Source organism: Arvicanthis niloticus, chromosome 23 (assembly GCF_011762505.2).
Source record: "Arvicanthis niloticus isolate mArvNil1 chromosome 23, mArvNil1.pat.X, whole genome shotgun sequence".
NCBI lineage: Eukaryota > Metazoa > Chordata > Mammalia > Rodentia > Muridae > Arvicanthis > Arvicanthis niloticus.
Genome location: NC_133430.1, coordinates 37,158,680 through 37,185,643, shown reverse-complemented (window position 1 = coordinate 37,185,643; position 26,964 = coordinate 37,158,680). Strand labels below are relative to the sequence as shown.

General features: G+C 46.6%; 2 protein-coding genes across 9 annotated transcripts in view; one reads left to right on the top strand and one right to left on the bottom strand.

The window, feature by feature from the left end:
- The window catches only part of Plekhh1 (pleckstrin homology, MyTH4 and FERM domain containing H1), a 67,817-nt gene extending 49,899 nt beyond the window's left edge, over positions 1 to 17,918 (top strand). For 3 of the 5 annotated variants that reach the window (XM_076921865.1, XM_076921864.1, XM_076921862.1), the window contains 20 exons: positions 1,481 to 1,631; positions 1,819 to 1,946; positions 2,577 to 2,687; positions 3,618 to 3,704; positions 4,210 to 4,371; positions 5,076 to 5,156; positions 5,483 to 5,665; positions 6,209 to 6,317; positions 7,120 to 7,232; positions 7,939 to 8,115; positions 8,448 to 8,545; positions 10,099 to 10,276; positions 10,733 to 10,888; positions 11,851 to 11,951; positions 12,665 to 12,806; positions 13,811 to 13,953; positions 14,064 to 14,193; positions 16,186 to 16,272; positions 16,470 to 16,616; positions 16,929 to 17,918. In XM_076921865.1, the coding sequence (XP_076777980.1) occupies positions 1,481 to 1,631; positions 1,819 to 1,946; positions 2,577 to 2,687; positions 3,618 to 3,704; positions 4,210 to 4,371; positions 5,076 to 5,156; positions 5,483 to 5,665; positions 6,209 to 6,317; positions 7,120 to 7,232; positions 7,939 to 8,115; positions 8,448 to 8,545; positions 10,099 to 10,276; positions 10,733 to 10,888; positions 11,851 to 11,951; positions 12,665 to 12,806; positions 13,811 to 13,953; positions 14,064 to 14,193; positions 16,186 to 16,272; positions 16,470 to 16,616; positions 16,929 to 17,084 (2,640 nt within the window). In that variant the 3' untranslated portion in view covers positions 17,085 to 17,918. Of the gene's footprint in view, positions 1 to 1,480; positions 1,632 to 1,818; positions 1,947 to 2,576; positions 2,688 to 3,617; positions 3,705 to 4,209; positions 4,372 to 5,075; positions 5,157 to 5,482; positions 5,666 to 6,208; positions 6,318 to 7,119; positions 7,233 to 7,938; positions 8,116 to 8,447; positions 8,546 to 10,098; positions 10,277 to 10,732; positions 10,889 to 11,850; positions 11,952 to 12,664; positions 12,807 to 13,810; positions 13,954 to 14,063; positions 14,194 to 16,185; positions 16,273 to 16,469; positions 16,617 to 16,928 lie in introns of those variants that run through there. The other 2 variants (XM_076921863.1, XM_076921866.1) reach the window with 2 other exon arrangements.
- The window catches only part of Pigh (phosphatidylinositol glycan anchor biosynthesis class H), a 29,526-nt gene that overhangs the window by 1,366 nt on the left and 1,196 nt on the right, over positions 1 to 26,964 (bottom strand). For 2 of the 4 annotated variants that reach the window (XM_076921890.1, XM_076921891.1), the window contains exons 2-3: positions 23,654 to 23,863; positions 21,260 to 21,343 (exon numbers count right to left, since the gene is read on the bottom strand). In XM_076921890.1, the coding sequence (XP_076778005.1) occupies positions 21,260 to 21,343; positions 23,654 to 23,863 (294 nt within the window). Of the gene's footprint in view, positions 1 to 19,576; positions 20,183 to 21,259; positions 21,344 to 23,653; positions 23,864 to 26,964 lie in introns of those variants that run through there. The other 2 variants (XM_076921889.1, XM_076921892.1) reach the window with 2 other exon arrangements.

The window sequence follows — 26,964 nt, the reverse complement described above, 5'->3', positions numbered from 1 at the left end:
TGTACCACTGAGCTACACTGCCAGCTCTTGTTACTCATTTCTAAGTCACATTAGTAATATTAGTAATGCTTGACAAAGATTTTTCTTAAAAGAATAAAAACACAGAAGTTTCCCTCACATTGCTTTTCCCTGTTCCTAACCTCAAAGCCAACACTCGTCAACGCGTGCTGATGCAACTGCAGATGACCTGGGATATGCATGATGCATGTGTGACCTGTGCATATCTCTCCCTTCCTTCCTTCCTTCCTTCCTTCCTTCCTTCCTTCCTTCCTTCCTTCCGTTTCTCTTCTGCTTCCACTCTCCTGTCATACATGTAGGCAGACACGCTTGCACACGCACACGCACGCACGCGCACACGCACACACAGGGATACTGTACACATTTACGCCTTGGTTACTCACCTAACCGAGTCAGCCCGCCCTTCCATGTTTTCTGTGTATACCTCTGGAGTAGACAACACTTTACGTCAGGTCTCCCTCCACTGATTTACAGTAGGTTGTATCCCTCTATCTTTAAAATGTAAATGCTGCAGTGAGCACCACTGTGCACTTCTGTGTTTCTACCAGAAGACAATTCTAGCTAGAGACAGAACTGCTGGGCAGGGTCTATGAATGCTTTAGATTCCGATGGGTTCTGCCTAATTACTTTCTGAACGTGCTCTGTGGGCTGGTGATGTAGCTCTGCGGCAGTGCACTTGCCAACAAAGAGTGAGGTTCTGGGTTCTATCTTCAGGGCTACCCACCCCCCCACACACACCCCAAAAAAGGAGAAAAGGGGACAAAGATGAAGTAAGCAAGCACCTTCAAATGCTTTGTCACAATAGGGCGTTTTGTTTGGGCTTTTGTTAGTTGTTTTGAGACAGTCTCACTGTGTATCCTCAGGTGGCCTCACCATATAGAGCAGGCTAGCCTCAAACTCCTCAGAGATCTACCTGCCTCTGCCTCCTGGGTGCTGGAATTAAAGCCATGTGCCACCACGAGTGAGTGTGCCACCACGAGTGAGTGTGCCACCACGAGTGAGTGTGCCACCATGAGTGAGTGTGCCACCATGAATGTGCCACCTTGATTGTGCCACCATGAGTGAGTGTGCCACCATGATGTGCCACCATGATCAGCACTAAAGCATCTTCTGGCTGTGCTGCTGCAGTCTTACCACACTGTCTCAGTGTCCTGTCCTACACTTGACTGTGGTATGGCTTTCTAGCCCCCTAGTGGAAGAAACAGCAGCTCTCTGGGGAACCACAGAAGTTGGGGTAGGGGAGTGGGGGACCCAAAGAGCAGCATGGAGGTAAGACCACAGGAGTGAGGTCAGAAAGGGACTTTATACTATTGGGACTAGCATCTGGTCAGCAGTTCCTCAGCTGGGTGGTGGCCTCATGTTTCCCCAGACAGACTGTGTAGGCAATACCAAACTAGACACAGCTGTTGTGTGGAACAGGCCTTGTTTCCAAGCTGTAGCTGGGGAGGCTCCTGTCTTGCAGAAAGCCACACAGATCAGCAATGTGCCTTTTGTGGATGAGTCCTCTGGGTCTGATGATGATTGTGGTTCTCAAGCGAGTTTCCGGATGTCAGTCCCCTGCTCCGAGTACAGGAAGACCAGCGGACTAGGCAGCCCCCGGGCCATCAAGAGAGGTACAGAGAAGAGGGGACTCTCAGTCTTTTCCTGCTTGAACTCTGCCTGGGGTCCCTACCAGTTTTACCCTCAGCTCCAGACTCAGGGGATCCCAGTGGGTAACAAAAGCCCTGCATCCCTGGCCATGGGTATTGGAAGGGATGTGGGACCCCAGCCTTGATTCCTGATTTCTTCTCCTCTGGCCAGGGGTCTCCATGTCCTCGCTGAGCTCCGAGGGTGACTATGCCATCCCCCCTGATGCCTGCTCTCTGGACAGCGACTACTCAGAGCCTGAGCACAAACTGCAGCGTACTTCTTCGTACTCCACTGATGGGGTGAGCAGAGGACATGTGTGAGTGGAAGGGCAAAGGGAGGCGTGAACCTGAACAGAGGCTGCCTGGGCCTCAGCACCCTTGCAGGCAGCGGCGCTGGGGGGTTGGGGGGGGTGGCACAGACACAGCTGTGCACAGACCCCAAGATGAAGAAGACAGATCAAATGCAGGTCTCAGACCCCAGAAGGGTTTGCACCTGTTACCCCGTTTACTCTCCATCCTGACCTCGGGTGCTGGCATGAGCTAACCACTGAGCTTCAGCAGACCAGGTGGCTGCTTCTGTGCTTTGTCTCATTTGTCTCATGGTTCTTCCCCAGTCCCCACTGAGACCCCTCCCATGGTAGGACTGCCATACTTTATTTAATCAGTTCTCTCTGGATCTCATGAGAGTACAGAACCTGGAAATAACCACTCATAACAGGTGGTCAATCTATTTTTTTAAACAAAAAATGACAGTGGTGGCCTAGACCATTTTGTTTTGAGTGGTGTTTGGCAGCCTTTCTCTCCTTGCCTTCCACTCCTCAGGATCCTCATGTGACTTCTTCCCATCTGTCTCCTCTTTCCTTTACCCCCTCAGGAGCCTCATGTGACTCTCCCTTTTGTCCCCTCTTCTTTTCTTGCTTTCCACCTCAGGAGGCACTGGAAAAGTCAGGCTACCTGCTGAAAATGGGGAGCCGGGTGAAGACATGGAAGAGGCGCTGGTTTGTCCTGAGACAGGGACAAATTCTATACTACAAGTCTCCGGTGAGACCCTCTTCAGGACCATAATCACATAACCAAATAACCACAGCCCCGACCCAGAACTGTATAAGGGTCTGAAGGAAAGGCAGTGTGGCTCAAGGCCTGGCAGGTAGAAGGCTCAACAGCCTGACTGGCCTTTGGAGGTGTTGAGCCACACAGGAGACTCTGAGGTAGTCACCTGTTCTCAAAATAAGCTGGAGGGACTACCAAAGTAGTCCTGGGGCAGTTGGTTAGGAATTTTCTCTTTCTTCAGAACTGATTTCCTCCCATGCCTAGCCTTGTAAACGGTTGTTCCCAGGCTGCCCTTACCTTTTCTGGATGTTCAAACAGAAAAATTCATTGCTTCCCCTTCTTCCTCCATGGTCTGGAATTGAGGAGCCTTGATTGTTGAGAACTAGGTTGGCAGAACCAATCAGGTTTTTAAAAAGAGGACAAGGATTTGTCTCTTATGAAACTGACTGCTTAGTAGGTGTTGTTTCCAGCTCCATGTGATGGGTTCTGAGCCTGTATACCTCAGTGAGAAACATGCACTAACAATAAGTACTGTCTGTAAGAACACTGGAAAGGAAAACAGTGATTTCTGTGGCCTTTGACTAAGCCTCCTGCCATGGCCTAAGTAGCTGGGACTGTAGGCACATGTCACCACACATAGCTTGGTCAAAGGACCAGGAGGACTTTATAGATAGGTTTCTGATCCCATCTTAAAGTCTTACTCTCCTTTGTGAGATCTTTTGAGGCCTGGGTTAGAGGGTGTCATGTTCCTAATTATGGCTTTATTTTGCTAGCGTAAAAATACAGAACAAGTCGCTCATTGTACCAGAGCCAGGGAGGCCTGGGAACCACTCTTTCCTTTGAGCCTGTGACCTGGAGTAAGAAACGGTGACCTGAGAAGCCTCCAACTCCAACGCTCCCTCTTCACTCCTTCTTTTCCAGAGTGACGTCATCCGGAAACCTCAAGGTCAAGTGGATCTGAACTCTCATTGCCAAATTGTCCGAGGGGAAGAAGCACAGACATTTCAGGTGAGCCTGCTCAGAGCATTTTAGATAGACTGTGTAGTGTTGGATAGACTGTGTGGTGTTAGATAGACTGTGTTAGATAGACTGTGTGGTGTTGGATAGACTGTGTGGTGTTAGATAGACTGTGTGGTGTTGGATAGACTGTGTGTGTTAGATAGACTGTGTGGTGTTGGATAGACTGTGTGGTGTTGGATAGACTGTGTGTGTTAGATAGACTGTGTGGTGTTGGATAGACTGTGTGGTGTTGGATAGACTGTGTGGTGTTGGATAGACTGTGTGTTAGATAGACTGTGTGGTATTGGATAGACTGTGTGATTGAAGCAAAGATGAGGCAAAAATAAACATGAATGGATGATGTCATACCAGAAGAAGGAGAGAGAAGAGACAGAATGAGAGATGAAGGGAGAACAAGAAGGGGGAGAACAGGCGGCCAGTGAGAAGGCCGGCAAGTTGAAGGATCTGTGCTGTCAGACAATCACTAATTCTAACCCTCACCCCACAACCACAGCTCATCTCTGGAAACAAAACCTACTACCTAACAGCAGAGTCCCCCAGCCTCCTGGAAGAATGGATCCGTGTCTTACAGAGCCTGCTTAAGGTGCAGGTCACCGGCCCTCCAGCCCTGCATCAAGGAGGCACCAAGCCTACTGTGAAGGGCTGGCTGACCAAGGTACAAGTGGAGCTGGCTGGGAGGTAGGAGGAGCCCAGCATGGGAGTGCCCAGATATGTTGGGCTCCTTTCTCCAAGAACCACTTCCCAGTGCTTAGTGGATTGGCCCTCAACTATGGTCTGGGCATACAAAATGATGGTGGTGCTTCTGGAAACAGAGAAGGAGACAGAAGGAAAAGAAATGTTCTTACTTAATGCTTAGGACATTAATCATTGCCTCCACAATATAACTAGCTGTGTCAGGGTGTGTAACGGAAGTTAACTAGGCAGCATATTAACAGGGTTGAACACTTAGGGACACTTACTGAGCTCAGCAAGCTAGGTGCTCAGACTTTCCCTCTGGGCCTCTGCTTCCCATCAGTCAGTCTGTAGTTCTTCTGTTGAGAGTACAGTTGCTGCTTCCTGGTGATTTATGGCACATTACTTGGGGTTTCAGACTGCCAGGGCCTTCTATTTACCCTGCGGCATCCTTACAACTGCCTATGCCAACCAGCAGGTTCTTCCCCTATCCACATTCTGATTTCCTGGGTAATCTTTCACTGGCAAGTCATAGGTCCCTGGGTGGCCCAACAGTGGCTGGGTTACATACTGTAGCAGTCTCACTGTGAGAGGAGACCTGATTTTGGCAACCTTCCTGTGGCCTGTCTTGGCTAGCCCTAGGATTTATTTTGGAGTCCTGGTTCTAATGAAGTAATTTACTTACAGGTAAAGCACGGCCACTCCAAGCTGGTCTGGTGTGCCCTTGTTGGGAAAACCTTCTACTACTACCGGAGCCACGAGGACAAGGTATTTCATGAGCTTCCTAACAGTGCCACCTCCAATCTGCACAGCTGCATGCCACTGACAGCAGCCCCCAGCTTCCCTACAACAACCTCAAAGTCAGCTGTCCAGCTCCCTCCTGAGCACTGAACCAGCATCCTGGCCGGTGGAGTCAGTTGGTACTTCCGAAACAGTCTTGTGTTTCTGGCCTGGCTGCAAAGCTGCTTCTTCTATCTTCTCACCCTGCTCCCTGTCTACATGTACATTCTCCAGCCCCACACAGCCTAAGCATTTAGAAAAGGAGACTCTCCTCTCTGCCTGTTGTCCTATTCATGGAAGGCTCATGTCCACAGAGACCCCTGGGCTGCCTACCTGTGCAGGACGCTCACATAGAAGAAGTAGATCGATCCTGTGACTCAGATGAAGACTATGAAGCTGGAGGAACTGGACGCTTGCTGTCCTCCCACTGCACGCTGGTGATCCACCCACCAGAGCACAGCCCCACCTACCTCCTCATAGGCACCAAGCATGAAAAGGTAAGGGAGGAGCTGGAATTTTGTGGCCAAGCCTTGACCTGTGTTCTCATTCCCCTTCTCTCCCCTGAGCGTTCCAAATTCAAGTTTCTTTCCTCTTGGGCACTGAATGGGACACATTCCAAATGACCAGCATCTCTTCATCATGGGCCAGGACAGAACTTGGAGATTTAGGTTGACAGCCACCTGGTCCTGTCTTTCTCTTTGGAGTTGTAATCTTAACTCATGCCAGCCAAACTAATGAAAGCCTACTTCCCTCAACACAACCCCACACCCCAAGGCAGGGTCTCACATAGCCCACGCTGATCTTGAGCTCTCTGCCTCAGCCTCCTAAATCCTGGTATGACATTATTACAGGTATGCACCTCCATTCCCATCTTAAATTCTAAGCTGCCTTTTTGCAGGGGAGTGGGGAGAATCAAACCCAGAGCCTCACACACGTTAGACAAGTGTTCTGCTACTGAGCTACATCCCCTGCCCAAACTCAGATCTTGCCTGCCCTCTTCCTACCACATTAGCATCTGATTATTCTCTGTCCTCTCCCAGGATACATGGCTTTACCACCTCACCGTGGCTGCAGGTGGCAGCAGTGCCAAGGTGGGCACCGTCTATGAGCAGCTCATTGGGAAACTGATGGACGGTGAGGGCAACCCAGGTAAGGAAAGCATGGCCGTCGCTGCGTGGGCTGCAGGGAGTGGCAGGGTACTAACTGGACAAGAAGCAGAAAGAGCTCTGTCACGCATAAGCTGCATTAAGCATGCCTGAGGGAAGTCCCATCCCACGCTCCAGTGTTTTGCCCTCTCTGTCTCTGGCCAAAACACTGAGGTAAGCACTGTGTGTGAGGAAATCTGTCTGGGAAACAGACTTTCCAGAAACCTAGGTAAATGTTTTACTCTGTTTAATCTGTAGCTTTGCTAGCTATGCAGAAGACATGGGGGTAGGGGGTCTGGGTGGAGGAGGCAGCTGGTTAATCTATAGTTAAGTTTGTTAATAAGTGAAGCCTCAATTTGGATCAGACTAACCTAAGCCTGGGATGTCGGGAGTCCTTCTTTTGCTACTAATTCTCAGGGTCCTCGTGGACCAACCTGAGGTACCTTTCCTACTGCTCTGAGGGTTGGTGCGTTTCAGGCTGATATATCTGTTCCTCCGACCTGAGACTGGAAGGCAGGTTCCTTGCATGCAGACTCTGTTCAGAAGCACTCACACCTTTGTTCACTTAACCCTTTGGAGCTCGTCAGCAAAGCTTTGGCTGCCTTCCTCCACGCTGTGTGGAGGAATGTGCAACTTACAGCACACACTGACATGGCCTTCAGCCTGTAGATGACCACCCCAGCAAAACCATGTTTCCCATAGAGTTAAGCCACAGTCTTCTTTGCAGGTGAAAGCTGGGGCTGGTAGATAGGAGGTGAGTTCTCCGTAGTAAGTAAGCACTGCTCTCTGGTCTGTGCTTTGTACAGACTCCCCGCTCTGGAGGCACCCCATGCTGTGCTACAGCCGGGAAGGGTTATGTGCCTCCCTTACCACCCTGCCCTCCGAGGCTCTGCAGACGGAGGCCCTCAAGCTCTTCAAGGTAATGTGGGAGTGGAACCCAGGCCTGTTGGATACCGGTGCCCAAGCTCAGCCTGCACAGCTTAACCCCATCCCAGCACAGGAGAACTATGTGGTTACAGGGTGGCCCAAGGGTTGTGAGAGAAAGTCCCACAGGGTTCCCTTTATGGCTGAAATATAACCCTTCTGCAGCCCAGGAAGCAGCTCTGGGGCACTAGGAAATGCCAGCAAAGGCTCTCCCTTGAGGAGCCACTGACCTCAAGTAACAATAGAAAAGACCCGGTTTGCACTACTTCTAGACATCAGAGATTCTGACCTAGTTTACAGTCTTTGTGCCCATTTGCATTTTTTTGGCCTAAAAAAAAAAAAGAGAGAGAGAGAATTTGCTAAGGGGCTAGTGTGGTGTTAAATGCTCACAATTGGCCCAGGAGGCAGAGGCAGGACTTGGAGTTAAATGCCAGTCTGAGCTACACTGTGCTGCCCTGCCTTGAAAAAGTGTTTTCTGCTGGTGTGGGCAGGCTTATCTAATAGAAACATTTAAAGAAGGTATAATTCTGCCCCTCAGGTAGCCACTTTGAGCCTCACATGCAGAGACAGTTGCTCCCTCTAGAGAAGGCAGACCACTAGTGAACTTGAGTCTTTCCTGAGGCTCTGCAGTATCAATGCATGTCCTGATAGAATAACCAAGGAGCTGTCCTTGCCTGTACCCACTGGCATCCTCCTTCCAGTCCTGTCAGCTCTTCATCAATGTGCCAGTGGAAGCCGCCTCAGTGGACTACCACGTGTCCCTGGCTCAGACAGCACTGCAGGTCTGCCTCGTTCACCCTGAACTACAGAGTGAGATCTACTGCCAGCTCTTGAAGCAGACCAGTTGCCGCCCGCCTCAGAAGTACTCTCTTGTGCAGGTGAGCATGCACCGGGACACAACGGCTGGCTAGAACCGTTTGTTAGAGGGGTAGACATGGTGGTAGCGGGTGCCTGTTCTCCATCCAGTCCTAGGCAGTGGGCAGCTTCTGTGCTCCAAGTTGCTTGAGCATGGTTGTCTGATGTGTGCATGCTCACAGTGTGACTACCATTCTGGGCAACATCTGGCCAAGGCAGCTATCCCAGTACTTGGCAAGGGGGTTGAGGTTCTAGTTGGTGGGGGGTGGGGGTGGGGGTGCGTGTAGGTTCTGTAGCTCAAAGCTACAATAGCAGGATCCCAGCCCTGACCCACACTGCCTGTGTTCCATGGCAGTGCTGGCAGCTCCTGGCTCTGTGTGCCCCACTCTTCCTGCCTCAGCATCACTTCCTCTGGTATGTCAAACAGCAGCTTCAACGTCATGCAGACCCCAGGTAAGTAGAAGCATTTTCTCTGTCACCCCTACACTAGTGACAGGAATGACATGACTCAAAGGGGTGAGGGGAGGAAGAAGTTGGATTAACTACAGCTCCCTCAGATCTGCTCAGGGTCGAGAGACTCACCCATTACTGTGTACACCTGAGCAGGTGGAGATCTGGGCAGACTTTAGCTTTGAACACCAGTCCATGTGTGCTTGGGTATTTGGGGGGCATTCTCATGGGATAGCCGTGCTATCCCAAATTATCCCCAAATGTTTACTTCCTCTACTTCTGGCTTCTGCAAGAAAATATCCATGTAGGGGTGGGGATTAGCTCAACTAGGGCGGCACATGGTCCTTGGTTAGATCCCTAGTACAGATTTTAACAAAGGAGGGGAAGGGAGGAGGAGAGGGAAGGGGAGAGGGGGGAAGGAGGGAGGGGAATAATAGCTTTTACTTGCCTGAAGTAATTGTCATTTCCCAGGCTTGTTGCCTCTGTCAGATAGCCTAGGTAGGCCTAGTCCTGGAAGCTTCTAGCCTCCATACAATGTTTTTTTATGCCTAGAATGTTTTCAGCCTCTGAAAGTTGCTGCTGAACACACTCACCCCTTCCTAGTTCTGAGCTCTGGCTAGTTGGTTCACATCAGCTGTTTTGGCTTAGAGTCCTCTCCAGGATAACTGATTCACTCTGGCTTCTCTCCCTGCCTTTCCTGAATTGCTCTACTTGGCCTCATACCAACTTTGGGAATATGTTCTGATCTTCTGGCTCTTTCTCATTCTCTGACTTATTCTGTCTTCACCTGTACCCAGCTTGTTCCCTCTCTGCAACCTGCCTCAGTAAAACTCTACCTATTAAACTGCCTCCTCCTCTTCCTCTCTACGCTGCTCTCTCAGGTAGCTTTTCCCTCTCTCTTCTCCTGAGAGTTGGACAGATCCTATTCTGATTGACCACTTTGTCTGCTACTCAGTTAGACATCACTTTCAAACATGGGTGCTTCCTTATATAAACTAACCTTACCTTCACTGTTTTCGATTAAAAGTATGTGCTAAGGGTGTGCCACTATCCCATCAAGAATGACTAAAGGCGCGTGCTAAGGGCTGAGCCCCACCACCACTAGAAACAGAGCTTTATAGTAAATAACACAATCTCGGGGTTCCCAATGTGATCAGATATCCTGCAGGCAGGCAGGCAGGCAGGCAGGCAGGCAGGCAGGCAGGCAGGCAGGCAGGCAGGCAGGAAGGAATCCATGGCAACCATGTGCTGTAGGTAGGTCCACAGTGACAAATGCAGCAGGTGAGAGGGCTTAGTAGGTAAAGGTGCTTGCTGCCAAAGCTGACAACCAGAGATCAACTCCCAGGACCCACATGGTAGGAGAGAACCAGCTCCCACAAGTTGTCCTCTGACCTCCACAAATGTGCTCCCTCACCAAATAAAAATGTAATAACATCTCACGTGCTAGTTTTCAGGTCCCCACAACTAGCCCAGTTAGTTTTTTTGCTGGCTCAGTATGGGTATACACTCCAGGGTGCTAAGAGGAAGGAATTCCTAATAATCCTTTCTGTTTTCAGAAGTGAAACTGGCCAGTATGCCATATACTGCCAGCGAGCCGTGGAGCGAACCCTGCAGACAGGGGAACGGGAGGCCAGGCCATCACGGATGGAAGTAGTGTCCATCTTGCTACGAAACCCCTTCCATCACTCCTTACCCTTCAGCATCCCCGTGCACTTTGCCAATGGGACTTACCAGGTAAGGCAGTTGGGCACGCGCCCTACCCCAAGTCTTAAAACTTGTGCGTGCCGCTAAGCCTTGCAGGCTTTCAGACTAAGCCTAGATTTGAGGTGGGGATGGCATGTATAGTGGGTGAGGAGAAAGGAGCCTGAACTCAAAGTGCGGTACTGCTTGGTGCCTTACAGGTAGGTCTTCTGAACCCATTTCATCAACAGGGAAGCTGAGACACTGGACCAGAAAAGCATGAGATAAAACTCCCACAATATTGACTATGAAAGAGTGACTAGGCCTCTGTCCAGTTCCAGTTTAGTGGGCAAGCTCAGATTCCTCTGGAAGTGAATGTGGAAACCAACTGCCTTTGACATCTTGCCTTCCCCCTTGTACCTCTCCATTGCTGTGTTCAGACCCTTCCTTGATCCCCCGTGACAGTTCCTCAGGAAGTTTGCTGGCTCAGGGTGCCTCTCCCATTCCCAGGTGGTTGGTTTCGATGGCTCTTCCACAGTTGATGAGTTCCTCCAGCGGCTGAACCAGGAGACAGGCATGAGGAAGCCTTCCCAGTCCGGCTTTGCCCTCTTCACAGATGATCCTTCTGGCAGGGACCTGGAGCACTGTCTTCAGGGGCATGTCAAGGTAAACACCCCACTCCTACCTCTTAGCTCAGACATATAGGTGGTGGGGTCAGAGTCTGTCCCATGTGCACGCCTAACTCTTCAGAGCCCTGTCTGGTCCTGAAACCAAGATGCTGTCTCCAGGCCAGCATTTCTGTGCCATCCTAAAACATATTATCTGTGCAGGCAGAGAAAGCTACCTGTGACCTTGACCCTAGAGACAAAGTCCTCACAGTCCTGCCTCCCTCACAGGACTATGCAGCAGCCAGTAGCAGAGCCTCTTAGCCCAGTGTAAAGACGAGGAAGCCGGACACTTAGGTCAACAGCAATGCTGAGATCCAGTGGGTGTGGACTATCACCTAGCTTTTACTGTCTACTATGCTTACAGACAGGTGGTAGGTCCTCATGGCACCTCTGTAGGTGGAAAGCTTTTGAAAGAGACAGTTGGTCCATACAGTGGTCTGGAGACTAGTACCACAAGGGTGTTAAGCATTTGTGAGAATGTATTGCCACACTAGATGGGTGCATGTGGCCCCAGCATCTGCTTTGTTATCCTAGAACAACGAGCTTGTCTTTAACAGTGCATGAAAAAATTGTCACATATCTTTCTAGTAAATGTATGGGGGCATCTGTAAGGCTTCGATCAGAGCAGGCATATGGGGGTGTATTTATTGAAAGGAGACTGTGGCAAATGAAATAAAAATGGAACCATGATGCCATGATTTTGACTGGGGCCTGCCTTGTCTGGTCCCTCAGAGGCCTTCACACAGCCACTGTGGCAATGATCAAACTACATCCATGGTGCCATCTAGCTCCTCATCTGAACGGGAATTGATAGGCATTTCCCATCCTTGCAGCCTCAGACCTCACAGGGCAACCTTCTAAAGACAGAGCCCTCACTCAGCTTGTCCAGAGACCACCTCTGGCTGTACTTTATCCCCCCAACAAGGGGCTTTGCTGATGTTCATCTTTTGCCTCTTTAAGATCTGTGACGCCATCTCCAAGTGGGAGCAAACGCTGAAGGAACTGCATCCTGGAAAGACTGAGGGTGGGACACGAGTCGTCAAGCTGATGTACAAGAACAGGTCCTGAGAGCCGCCTGACGGTGGGGGGGACATGAGGGCTGCCCTGGGCACCAGCTCATCTCTCCCAAATGAGACGGCTTGTCCCAGTAAGGCGGAGAGTCTGTAGTTATTACCTTGAGTGGCAATCATGAGGTGAATTTCAGGTTGGCTATGTTCCTGCTCCCTCAAAAGACTCTGGTAGTGCAGGGTTCTGTTGGCATTCTCTGTACCATGTGCACATGGCTATGCATACATGCCACAGAAGCATACTAAGGCCACGGGATGGCTGTACATTACCTTACGGGAGTACAGATTTGTATAAGCACCAAATATTTAAAGCTAAGGAATATTTTTCTATCTATCAATTTCAGGACACACACAAGTTCTTTCTACCAATTTAAGTAAGAGAAATTTATCCAGTATGTCTCCAGGCAAATAATTACCATTAGTCTCTTGGGAGTCATAATTTATCCAGACCTAATAAGCTGTGATTCTAGGTACCAGAATCTTCATGCAGAATGCAGCAAGTGTATGTGTTCAGAACTAACCCCTGTTCCTCTGGGTGAGACATCTAGGTTAGGCTTGGCTACAAGTTTCTTTGGTAGTAGAAGAGAGGCTTACAGGCGGTATAAACAGTTATCTTTACTTGAGGGATCAAGATAAAGATTCAGAGAAAGCCTTATTTTTGTTTAAGGTGCCAGCTGAGATCTGGCTTTTCACTGTCTTCACTGTAGGCTGTACTTTCGAAGTCAAGTCAAAGGGGAGACAGAGAGAGAGCGTCTGCTACTTGCCTTCCAAGCCAGTGGGGAAATAGTGGCAGGAAGATTTCCGGTCACCAAGGAACTGGCCCTGGAAATGGCTGCCTTGATGGCCCAGGTGGGTTTCTTCCTGTTGGAAACACCATGAAACCTGACAGAAGACTGCAGATCCTGTGGCAGCTGGGAGGGGGCTCTGTTGTACAGAGGGAGTGATCTCCTTACTCACTGCACATGGCTGCTGTGTGCAGAAGATGACTGGGAACCGAGAGCCTGGGCTGATGTCCCAGCCTCCTTCCAATGAGAGCTTAGTCAAGTTGCTTCTCGGCGCTTCAGTTTATTTCTGAGTATTTGAAAAACACAATTCCCTCTCTGCCACTATCCAGTATATGTACTTGAGCAGAATATGTCCCACAATGCATGTGATAAACTTTATGAACCACCCCACATTCTAAGTAGAACGCTAAGAACACACATTTAGAATGACTCTCCTTTGTACTTTGTGTAGAAGGCTATCTGCTAGGGGTTTCCGGGATACCTCCATGGTTCCCGTAAGTGTGGATGTAGCCAGATGTGGTGGCACACACCTATAATCCCAGCATTTGGAGAGCTAAGGCAGAGTTGGCACAAACTCAAAGCAAGTCTGGGTTCCAAGCCAGCCTGGGCTGTACAGTGGCTCGTCATGGTTAGAACCATCAATGTTAGAAACATCAGTGTGAGTACTCCGTAGCAAACCACAAGCAACATTTCAGATGTATTTTCTGTATCCTTTTCATTATCACTTAGGAGAAGGAAGCTGACATTCAGAGTTAATAGCTTGAGCAAAGTTGAACGGCTATTGCCTGAGCTGGGTGTCTGACACCAAGCCCTCTTCTGTCTTCCACAGTCTGTAACCCCATCTATCTTCTAGCATTTAGCCACAAATGATAGTTGATCTAGACAATGTACTATTCTAGGACCTCAAGGATGGTTCTCTAATGTCTATGACACATGGGGTTAAATTAATTCTTATCATTGTTATCTGAAAAGGCAGTGATGTGGTCAGGGGCTTGTTCACCTCTCGAACAGCAGCCCCACCACTCACCATCCACCCAGACTCAGGACTGCCGTCTCTTTCTACCTCAGGTGGAGTATGGGGACTTGGAGAAGCCTACGCTGCCAGGCCCTGGGGGTACACCTCCTTCCAAAGCTCAGCATCTCCTCCAGCAGGTCCTTGACAGGTTTTACCCAAGGCGCTATCGAAATGGAGCACCCCCTGAGCAGCTGAGGTAGGCTGGAGGCAAGGTCTTACAGAGGAAACCTGTGGGGAAACCTGGGAGCTGTGATGAAAAGAGGCGGGCATTTCACTAGCACCTTGTCTTCCACCCACCTGAACCAGGCACCTGGCAGACATGATGGCTACCAAGTGGGCAGCGCTACAAGGATGCTCCCCTCCTGAGTGCATCCGCATCTACCTGACTGTGGCTCGGAAATGGCCTCTCTTTGGTGCTAAGCTCTTTGCTGCTCAGGTGAGTGACAGGAAAAGGAATTGCCCAGATCTTCAGATGCTGTTCTTCCTGGAGTTTCTCTCCCCTCTCTCTGGTCATAAGCCCATCAGTCCAGTCTGCAGCCCCCACCTCCTCGCTATCAAACACTAGGAGCTGCTACTTCCTCACGTACGCATTTCTGACCAGACCACGGTCCACAGCTGAGTTCTAATTCACTGTTTATCTTCACATTTCCTTAACTGACTTGCCAGTGCTTCTCCTGCAGAGGCAAGCTCAACTAAATCACACATGACGATTCAGACTGAAAAGACAATGTATGACCTAAACAAACTCATCTTGACTTGCTACCCAAAAGCCCAGAGGTAGACAGAAATGGACCACCCAAGGGAATCAGACTATGCAGACAGCAGTTACTTTTGCCCCTACATTGAAGGCCAGGAGGCAAATAGTAATTTTAGTTGGAAGTTTCCGTCAGTAGGTGTCTGGTATGCGTGAACTTTACAGTTAATCACAGACATTACCCGTGACCAGACATTATAATCAGACATTGAGACTGGAACCAGGTCCTGTTCACTGGAGCTACAAGTAAGAAAATGGACATTCACTCCCCTATCTAGCATAGAGAGATAGGTTGTTGAAAGCATATCTAGTTCCAGTTGTTTAAAGGTATGAAAAGGCCGAGAAGGAGGCTCAGCAGTTAAGAGTACTTGCTGCTTTTGCATAGGACCTAGGTTTGATTCCTAGCACCCATATGGTGGCTCACAACCATCTGCAATTCCAATCTGAGGAGATCCAGTATCCTCTTCTGGCCTCTTTGGATATAAGCACACATGTGGTATACAGACACACATGTAGGCAAAACAACCCTACACATTAAAAATAAATTTTAAAAAATGTTTTTAAAGAAATGAACAGCTGGGCGGTGGTGGCGCACGCCTTTAATCCCAGCACTTGGGAGGCAGAGGCAGGCGGAGGCCAGCCTGGTCTACAGAGTGAGTTCCAGGACAGCCAGGACTACACAGAGAAACCCTGTCTTGAAAAAAACCAAAAAAAAAAAACCAAAAAAAAAAAAAAAGAGAGAGAGAGAGAGAGAGAGAGAACAAATTAGTCCCTTGCTTTCAAGAGGCTTTCCAACTGGAGGGAACAGAAGAATGGAGGCATTGTTCATACAAGTATTCTTCATACTTGTCCTGTCTTTTCAGTCTTTCTCAGCAACATTAACCTCTATCTGTTTAATTTGGGGAATGTGCTGGGGACCAAACCAGGACTTTGCACATGAATACTTTCTGCCCCTAAGCTATACCTACAATTTGTGTCCATGGACAAGAGTGTGTGCATGCCTTCATGGGGAGGAGGGAAGGAGGGAGGAAGAGAAGAAGGGAGGGAGGGAGGAAGGGGTTGGCAATGAAGTAAAAATACAGCACTATTGTAATACAAAACTGCTGGCCTGGAAGGTTGAGGAAAGCTTCACAAAGGGTCTCAGTCTGTTTCCTTCCCCCAGGCTCTTGGGTAGCAGAGTGAGACCTTCTGGAGTACCTCACTGTAGCCTTGACAGAAACACCCAGGAAATGGCTACCAAATAGTCACAAACTCACTGAGAGGACCTAAGGCCCCTATCACTGAATTCTTGTCATCCTATTTCTTTTGTAGTCCCTGGAGATTGGTTAAAGCAAGATGTATTTTGTTTGTGAGAGTTTGGGGTACAGGAGAAAATACCTACCGACCAAGCTACAAGTCCAGCCCCTAGTTCAGCCTGTGTTCTGACCACAGAGCTTTCCGTCCTGTCCTGGCAGGTGTGATTCCCTCCACCTTTTGGATGTTGGGTGGCAGAGCCCCAAGGCCAATGCCTCCAGCCATAAGCATCCCCGATGCTGCACAAATGTTGTTTGCTGTGTTTCCCTTGATGACATGACTGCCCATCAGACTCTGGATGGACCCCTCTTCCTCAGAGAGTACTTACATTCAGACTCTCTAACTGTGGGTGTGTGTGATACGCTTTTTCTGTTTCTGCAGCCTGCCCAGCTGTCTTCTAAGGAGAACACTCTGGTGTGGATTGCTGTGAGTGAGGATGGTGTCAGCATCCTGGACCACCGCACTATGGTATGAGAGGAAAGGGCTGGTTCTAATCCTTTCTCTAACTTCTGCCGAGCAGTGCTGTCCTATAGTCTGGATACAGCTTACATACATCAAGATTTAGCACTCCAAATTATCATCACCTTGGGGTTCTCCCTTCCTGGTTAAGGCTCCCTTGTCTAAAAGAAACAGTTTCCCCTGAACTCGACTGGCTCCTCCCACAGCAGGTGAACATCACTTATCCCTACTCTTCAGTGACAACGTTCGGTGGCTGCAGGGATGACTTCATGCTTGTGATTAGATCCATTCCAGATCAGAGCTCTGGAAAAACCCGTATCGACAAGTTGACCTTCCGAATGCCTGCTCCCAAGGTGGGTCTGACAGCTACCATAACAGCTTACCCTGGCCTGGTGTAATGTAGTAAGCCTGATACTTAGAAAACTCTGGACAGCATCCCCAAGAGTTCGGGTGGAACTTGGTGGGAACTACCTGACCCAGCCACTGCTGTCCCTCCATTCCTCAGGAGGGTACTTGTGCATCTCAGACTCTCTAGGCCAACAGAGGTACATTTTACTGGGCAAATAAAACCCAGGTATTCTATGTGTACCCAATGTTATAGCCAGTGAAAAAGCCAGCATTCAAGATAAGGCTAGTTTAATCCTTTGCTTCCTTGACCGCCTTAGATTACAGAAACTACCTTAATGATGGCCAGCTACATGAACCACTGTTCTGCAACTGTGAACCTACCAGCCAAGCTCCCTGCAGCCCGCCAGCCCCGAGACCTGAATGGACAGTTCTTTGCTTCTGTTTCCTGCACTAAGGGGTCAGCTTTGCTGTGAACATTTCTTCTCCCCATACCCTTGCCACCATTGGTGCCTCTGGGATTGATAGATTTATGTCCTGGAGCATACTACTACTGTGATGGGTCTAATGGCCCCCTCCTCAAACTCTTCTGTGAAATGTGTATTTCAGGGTCTCTTGAAACTTTTGTGTCCTTTAGGTGCCTTATCTTTCAAGGCCCAATGTTTTAAGATCCAGACCCAACATCAAAACCACTATTTCTTTTACAAGAATACTGACTCTGGATGCTACCTGATTCCGCTGAGATAGGGATGGCCCACAGTTACCAGGGCAATGGTACTGTATTTGGGGCTTCTGCACTGATACTCAGGGAAGCTCATCTTTTTATATTGTACATGGTCTTTACATGGGGACTTATACTTGAAGTTTTCTGAACATCCCTGAATAAAATAGGACTAAAATTCCTAATTCACCTAAACTCCAGCAAATACTTACAAATCTCTAAAATCAGACTTCTTTCCCAAATGGGAAACACACTGGCCAAGCTGGAGAAAAAAAAAAAAAAATGACGAGCCTCCCCCCCTGTTGGTGAGGAGGCATTTGCCATGCCCCTCCTGGGGCAGGCAGCAGCTCTAGTCTTTTCAGGACAGCACAGTATTCCTGTCAAGATTAAAGCGTTTCTCTCACACTGGACTAGCACAGGCAGGGACAGAGCCAGTCTGCACCCTTCCTGGGTCATTTTAAGACCTAACAAGGCTCAGTGAAAGCTGTGCTCACTACTGAAGGATGAGGTGGTCATCACCTCCCTACTCTCTCAAAGACCAAGCACATGAATTTTGCTTGTTGCTGCTCTAAGAGGCCACCAGAAACAAGATATCAGGAACACTAAAGACCCTTCCATTCTTGGAAGGCCTGGATTGCTCACCAAGACTCTTGGTAGATGGCTTCTCAAATTAGTTGGATGCATAGGGCATGTATATATCTGCCCTAGATATATATACACCTTTGCCTTCCTGAGAATATTATAATCCTCCTCAACTCAACTCCTTCTCATCGATTTTGATGAAGATGATCTTTATTTCTACCTTTCCCCACAAAATAAAAAAAAACAAAAGTTCATACTTTGGTTTTCCAACATATAAAAAAAATAAGCTTTATTATGTAGCTTTAAGGCAGTTTTATTATTTTTCAGTAACATGGACTAGGGAATAGGAAGAATATCAAGAAATAAGCCTTTAACCCAACAATGTGTGTGTTGTACACCACAAGAAACTGCAAGGCCAAAAATTAGTTTGTTCGAATGCTTCAACTGCTGTAATCTTTCATCCTTTGAACTGACAAGCCTGACTTTAAAAAGGCACAAGAGTCTGCCCCTTAAAAGAGCTTGACTTGCAAGCCAGGCAGTTTTATAGCCATTTCTGTTTGTACCCCAACTCCCACCCCAGATTTGGGGTTCTAGTAGAGACAGGTCTACCTCAAGTCACATCACTAAAGGCTCCTGGACAGCTTCGTCAAGGCTAGGTGAAAGGCAGAGAATGCAGTTCTGGGTTTACATCCCAAGGCCTTAAAGCCAGTAAGGATGTAGTCTGCTCTCAGGTTGTTTTTGTTTTGTAAACAGAATTCCAGCTAATGAAACTGTTTGTACTAGACTTGAAGGTCAGATTAGCTGCTGCTACTGTTGCTGCTGCTGCTTCTGCTGCTTATTCTCTTCTTCTTCCTCCTCCTTCTTCTCCTTATTTTTCTTTCTCTTGCTCTCTTTTTGAGACAGGGTTTCACTATGCAGCCCTAGCTGTCCTGGAACTCCCTATGTAGACAAGGCTGTCCTCAAACTCAGATCCTCCTGCCTCTGCCTCTGCCTCTGCCTCCCAAGTGCTGGGATTAAAGGCAGATGCTGCCTGTCAGCTCCTTTTCTCCTTCCTAATCTTTAGAATCTAAGAAACCACCTTTGAAACAAAGGCTACTGTAAACTGGTTCTTCATCCTTTAATGTGACAGTCTCATGTTTGGGAACCAACATGTAATCTCTCACTTTTCATCTAAGCCCTCTTAGACAAACAGCTTTTGAGCAATAGAAAAATATTAAGTAACAGAAAGGTACTAATATGCTTGACGCCCATGGCTGAAATGCTGTGTATCATGTCTGTCAATAAAAAACTGTCGGTGTACCAGATAATAACTGTGTGTTGTGGATGTTTATTTATCTTGGGGTTTGAGACAGTGTCTCATCATGTAGCCCAGGCTGACCTCAAACTTTTCAGTCCTCCTGTTGACACCTTCTGAGAGCTGGGATTACGGGCATCTTCACCATCCCTAGCTAAATTGTGGATTAAGGAGTCATCATCCTGCACAAATCACAGGAGCTAGGTGGACAGAGGCTAGTCCTTTATAAGGCATTTTATTCCTGCTAATTCATATATAAAAACGTGACTTATTTTTCCCTAACTTTTAGATAAGAGTCTATACAGATGAAAATTATTTTTCTTGTGAACTCTGGTACCAGTCTTAATACTTCACAGATTTTAACACAAAAATGAAGGTACTTAAAATTTTCAGTGTTCTTTATGACAATTCTTTTGTTTTGGGTGGGGTTACTCACTATGTAGCCCAGAACAGCCTTAAACTCAAAAGGTCACCTGCTTCTGTCTCGAGTGCTGGAACTAAAGGCATGGTCCACTATGACTGGCCGCCTTTTGACATGTCAAAATCCTTAAGGTCTCCCCTTGATTAGTAATATAGATAAAACCTATACAGGGAACATTATGATACATCGTGAACATGAATCAAATTCCAGCCCCTGCTCTGTGGTTCTGAGATCTACTCATCCGTTCTGGTTCTCAGGACCATGTCCTGATGGTTTTTACAGTACCGAAAATAAAGCAGCCACTATAGTTTAGGAGTCCTCTCCATAAAAACCATACTGGCCTTTGAATGCTGAGACTCATAGGCTTGCTGATGTGGCTTTCTGGTGTGCCAGAATCTCCTGGCAGCTTCTGTATACTTCAATCAAGCAGTCCAACCGGGGCTTGGCACTCTGAATTCCAAAGGGGAGAAATGCAGAGTCAAGGAGAGTATAAGAAGCATTCACCTGCACCTTCAACCTCTCACGTACACCACGGGCTCTAAATGGCAGCTGTGAGCTAAGAGACACAAGGCAGAGCGAGTGGATGAGTACCCGATGGGAGGTCTCCAAATCCGGACTCTGTGTGTGTGTGTGTGGGGGGGGTTAAAAAGACAGGTTTTGGCTTTGTTTGGTTTGGTTTCTAGACAGAGTTTCTCTGTGTAGTCCTGGCTGTCCTATAACTTACTTTGTAGACCAGGTGGCCTCAAACTCAGAGATCTGCCTGCCTCTGCCTCCTGAATGCTGGGATTACAAGCATGCAAAATACAGCTTTTAGCCTGACAAAATTATATGACACTGAGACAGACCATCTGAGAAAATGTTACAAGTTGTGAAATAAGCCTCAGAGACAAGATGGGCATTTAATATGAAAAGATTTTGTATTATAAAATGTAATACAACTAAAATTAAAAGACAAGCCACAGAATAAGAAAACTGTATGAAGAATGTCCATTTAATAAATGTTTTCTATTCAAAATAACACAAAGTTATTATAAATATATAACTGATCCCTAGGCTCTGCTCATCTAGCAGAGAGGACTGATAGTTTACAATGAGGGGGTTTGGGCATGTACCACCATAGTGGTCTTCATTGTAAGATCAAAACAAGTTAATCTAGACATTATTTAAAACCTATCAATAACATAGCTAAATAAGCTGATATTTCAATATAATGGAATAAAATATAATTTAAGTATAATGACCGCTATAGAAAAGACAAATATAGTATTTATCATATAATATAATATAATATAATATAATATAATATAATATAATATATATATATTATATATATATTATATATAAAGACCCTCAACCTTAATTGATATTAAGCTATCAATGTAAAACTATAGATAGACAGACCTGAATTACAATAATGTGATTTGTAGGCAGAAGTGGGTATATGATTGGTAACTATCTTCTCTAAAATCTTTAAAAAACAAAACAAAAAAAAACCCCTTTTACTCAAGTTGGTTGTCAGATATTTCCAAGACTCTGACAATAGAAGTTCACGCCCTACTGAACAAAGGCTTAAGGGCTAAGCAGAGAGAGAAAAGGCAGGGTTTTACAGGAGAAAGGGGGACACTGTGCTCACCTGGAAGACAGGAACTACTTGGGATATCTCATGTGGCTTCCCTGGATCCTTCAGTAAAATGCAGAGGTAGTAAATGACTTTCTGCTGTAAGAAAAGAAACCAGACAGAGACCTCAGTGAAACTCATCTTGTTCCTTTTTTCTTTGGGGGAAGACTAAAAAGTCCTTTTCATCAAGTATCTCTTATGTAGTGAAATCTCTGACAGCTTCTGAAGTAGAAGAAAAGTGTATTTTTGCCACAGGGTGCTGGTGGTGGCATACACCTTTAATCTTAGCACTCAGGAGGCATAGCAGGGGCATCTCTTGATTTCGAGGACAGCCTGGTCTACATAGTGAGTTCCAGGATAGCCAGGGCTGCACAATGAAACCCTGTCTTGGGGGGGTGGGGGGAGAAGAAGGAATGTTTATCTCTTATTTTTATTTTGTATATAAAAAATTTTTTTGCTTTGTTTTTCTTGAGACAGGGTCTAAGTAGTCTTGGCTAGCCTGGAACTCCCTCTGTAGACCAGGCTGGACTCATTCAGAGAGATCTACCTGCCTCTGCCTCCGAAGTGCTAGGATGAAAGGCGTAAGCCACCATGGCAGCAAGAGATCACTGTACTGTAATGTGCTCACCAACAGAAACATCATAGTTAGGTTAAGGTAGTTACTCAAACTACATACAATCAGAATGGCCACTCTGAAGCCACAGAGCCTCACTTAGGGTTTTATACTTTATCACCTGCACTTTTATGCCATGTATCTACTACAAAAAAAAGAAAAAGCGCCGGGCAGTAGTGGCGCACGCCTTTAATCCCAGCACTTGGGAGGCAGAGACAGGCGGATTTCTGAGTTCGAGGCCAGCCTGGTCTACAGAGTGAGTTCCAGGATAGCCAAGGCTAACAGAGAAACCCTGTCTCGAAAAACCAAAAAAAAAAAAAAAAAAAAAAAAAAAAAAAAAAAAAAAAAAAAAAACCAAAAAGAAAAAGCATGACAGAGTTGAAACTAGAATAGCAACTAGATTTGTATCTTCCTTCACAATTTCATGTGTCTAGTTGCCTACATTTTGTCCTTTAAATGATCACCCCCCTCAAAAAAAAAAAAAAAAAAAAAGCTAAGTATGTTCCTATGAACCAAAAGTCCCACCAACCAGGACCAAGGCAGCTGGCTGCTTGAGACTAGGTTAGATATTAGACCAGGGCAACACAGTAGGACCTCATTTCCTAGAGGAAAAAAAGCAACAAGTAAACAAACAAACAAAAAGACTCTATCCACGACAATCTGCTACTTCTCCAAAATAGTCATGGTTTACTTATTTGCTAGGCTTTTTTTTTTTTTTTTTTTTTTTTTTTTTTTGGTTTTTCGAGACAGGGTTTCTCTGTGTAGCCCTGGCTGTCCTGGAACTAACTCTGTAGACCAGGTTGGCCTTGAACTCAGAAATCCGCCTGCCTCTGCCTCCCAAGTGCTGGGATTAAAGGCGTGCACCACCACCGCCCGGCATTTGCTAGGCTTTTTAATGACATGTACTCCTACTTATAAAAAAGAAAAGTCTGTTAGCCAGGAATGGTGACATACATCTCTAATCCCAGCACTCAGGTGGCAGAAGCAGGTAGATCTTTCAGTTTGCGACCAGCCTGGTTTACATAGTAAGTTCCAGATCAGCTAGGGCCTCACGGTAGGACTCTGTCTCAAAAACAAACATAAAAAGAGCAGAGGCAGGCAGCTAAAGAAATAGCTCAGCAGGTAAGAGTGCTTGCTGTTCTTGCACAGGATCGGAGTTCAGCACCTAGCTAACACCCATAGAGAGTAGCTCACAACCACCTGTGATGCCATTTTCAGGGGATCTGACATCCTCTTCTGGCCTCAGAGGGATATATATACAGATACACGTGAATAAGCAAAACCAAAAAAAAAAAAAAATTAATTTATTAACAAGCAAAAAGAGAGAGATGCAGGAGGATGGGAAGTTCAATGCCAGCATAAGCTATAGAATGAGACCCTGACTCAAAAAAAGTTTACTGTAAAGCAGCATGTGATGCTACACTTGGTAGCAACCTCAAGCATCTGAAGTTTATTACATACCATCACAGGACGTCTGAGTGACTACACTATACCACCTAAGTGTAAGTATGTGCTGTGATGTTTGTACAACCAGCAAACTCATGAACAATGCATTCCTTGCAACATACCCATCACTGAGAAAAGCATGACTCTAAGGAAACTTTTACTTCAAGATACATTTTTCTTCTACAGTTCACAGGTATGCCAGCCAAAAAAAACTACTTGTATTGGGACAGAGGTACCTTCAGTTTAGTTCTGTGACAACGAATGCTGTATTAGGACTCAGTTTAGGTCCCAGCACACCCCATGGGCTGACTGCCTCCGCTGGAGCCCAGAGATACCACCTAGACACTTACCATGTAAATGGCCTCATTAATGATAATGTCCTTGACCTTGTCCATCTCTATGAAGGTAGTACTTTCTTTGCCCGATGCATAGGAAGACGTCATCTGGATGCCAAGTGAGTCAATGATTAATAGAGTCTCCTGATCAATCTTCACAAAATGGAGGTAACCAAGCAGGCCTAAGATAGTGATGAAGATGGCGGCAGAGAGGATCATGCTATTCTGAAGAGAGAGCCAGACACAGGCAGTAAGGTCACCAAAGCTCCTCTGCAAACACCTATGCTATTCAGCAAGTCAACTGGACAATAAGGAAACAGGCCTCTGCTCTGTGCCTGTGCTGTGAGGTGAACAGATGAGGGAACATGCATGAGGGGGAAACCATCTTCACTTGAGCTCCTAAAGTGTTAGAGAGGCACGGAGTAAAAAATGGATCCAGACTACTAATGAATAGGTCCAGGAAGCTCCCAGCGAAACATCTGCCATCACATCTGGCAGAAAATTTTCTTCCCAAAATTACAACTTAAAGGCCCAGTACTCCCTCTCATACTCCCGCTGCAAAACATATAGCACAAAATTACAGACAGACTTCATTGTAGAACTGTAAGCTGAAACAAACCCTCTCCTTCTCCTGTTGCTTTTCATCATAGTATTCTATCACAGGAATAGGAACCTAAGACATTAGGTCTCTGATTCCCTTTTCTTGAGAAGAGTCAGGGGAGTAAAAGGGTGTGAGAGACCAAATAAAAGAAACAAAACAAAACATCCCACAGTTCAGTTCAGAAGTGTTAAAAGGTTATAAACAAAAAAACCATCCAGGCATGGTGGTGCATGCCTTTAATCCCAGCATTCATGTGGCAGAGGCAGATGGATCTCTGAGTTCAAAGCCTGGTCTAAGAGCAAGTTCAAGAACAGCCAGGGCTACACAGAAAAACTGTTTATCAAAAACAAACAAACAAACAGGAGCTGGAGAGTTGGCTCAGCAGTTAAGAGCTCAATGCCCAGCAACCACATGGTGGCTCACAACCATCTGTAATGGGATCTGATGCCCTCTTCTGGTGTGTCTGAAGAAAGCAACAGTGTACTCACATACATTAAATAAATAAATCTTTAAAAACAAACACCAAAGCAAAACAAACAAACAAACAAAAAAAAAAAACCAAACCATGAATCTTAACAAGTAAGTTCAGCCATATACCTTTGCTCACCCACTTTGAGCAAAGAATAGTTTTTAAAAATTTTTTACAAGGTTGAAGGAAGAACAAAAAGAAGCAAGTGCAGTGGCTCACATTAATCCAAGCACCCAGGAGGCAGAGGTAGGTGGATCTGGACTACACACTGAGCTCCAGGCCAGACAAGACTACACAGGCTACACAGTGAGACCCTGTCTCCAAACAAACAAACAACAAATAACAAAAAAACAGGCCGGAGAGATGGCTTGGTGATTAAGAGCACTGGCTGCTCTTCCTTAGGTCCTGAGTTCAAACCCTAGCACCCACATGGGAGGGCACAACTGTCTATAACCTCAGTTCCAGGGGACCTGACACCCTCTTCTCATCTCCTTGGGCCTCTGATGACCCACAAGCATCTACTTTCAGCTAATTAACTTCAGGTTCAGGTGTCTTGTAAGCAGTCCAAAAACTGAATAAGCACTGTGGAGGAAAGACAAGATAAAACTCAGCCCTCTACAGGTTTATTAGATGCTAGATTGATTTTAAACAAGAAGTCTAGAATACTGTGTTACTGACTATAAGTGTCAGAGGGAGGAGGAAGGGAAGAGAGAGGGAGGGAGGGAGAGAGGAAGGAATGAAAAAAAGGATGGAGAAAGAAAAGAGAGGGAGACAGAGATAGATCAAAGCACACAGCTGCTCCAGGAAGATGTCCAAGGAAGCAGAACCCAACTGGTGCAGAGAAGGTAGTGCACACTGATGGGCACCCTCTGCTGAAAGGGTAGCACACTGCAGATTGGAGTAATGTTAGCAAAACTGATCAAAAGCAGGGAGGATGACAGGGTGAAGAACAGTAAATGCTTAGGGAATGTTACTCAGTCAGCTTCTGTTACGATAATCTGCCTCAAAGTCCATTTTCCTGGCCAAAATTCTAAGGATGCACACTGCTCACCCGAGTCAGGGTTAAGCCACACATTTGAAGGACTCCTTTGCGAGTTCTTTCCACTCGAGATATTCATTACTTTCATGGCTGATTTTGAATAGGAGCAAAGATCTGAACTTTTGCACACAGAGCCCTGGGGAAGTCTTGGAGTAACATAAGGGAGTACAATTACTTCTGCATTTGGGGGACATTTGGGTGTCCATGCCAGAGAGATGAGTACAGTAGGGGACTGACAGAACAGCCCTGAGCTGGGTGTGGTGCACCAGGTAATACCAGGCCTTCACAGGGGCTGAGACAGGAGAATGCAGAGTTTGAGGACAGCCTAAACTACATAGCAAGACCCTGAATCTCTAAACAAACCAACTGCCTGGGATCTTTGAGACCAACGTAAATGGAAAGGGATTTCTGGGCTCTAGTCTGGAAGCCCAGCTGTCACTTTGTCAGCCTCAAGACTATTAAATTATTATTCTTTCTAAACATCCCCTGACCCCAGGGTAGAAATAAGAAATTCAGCCAAAGAGCTGACACTCTGGGTATTTAGTAAATATCTGTTCCTGCTTTCAGGTAACTGTACATGTATCTGGAACACAGACTGGCATTAACATTCAACTGGGCATAGTGATGCATCCCTCTAATAACAGCACATGGAAGGCAGTGACAGGTGAATCCCTGTGAGTCCCAGGCCAGCCTGGTTTACACAGTGAGTTCAATAACAACCAGGGCTATATGGTGAGACCCTAACACCTGCTCCCCTCCTGCAAAAGAATAAAAATCCAATTATATAAATTTGGGGGAAGGACTAGATCAGTTTAATAACTTCAACTGACCTGTGACAAAACTTTTAAATATAAATTGGTAAAGATTAGGAGTCTTTTAGAAATACTGTTTGTGTTTGGTTTGTTTTTTGAGATGGGGTTTCACTGTGTAGCCCTGGTTTGTTCTGAAACTGTTAATGTACACTGATGGAGACCAGGTTAGCCTTGAGTTCAGAGATGCTCCTTCCTCTGCTTCCCTGTTGCTGGGATTAAAGGTGTGCACCACCACACCAGCTCATACTATTTATTTATTGTGTAGAGGTCAGAGGACAACTTTGTGAATCTGTTCTTTCCTTCCGTCATGTGGGTTCTGGGGATTCAACTTAGGTGGTCAGGTTTGGCAATAGGTGCAATTACCTGCTGAGCCATTCCCCAGACCCTAAATTAGGGGACTTAATT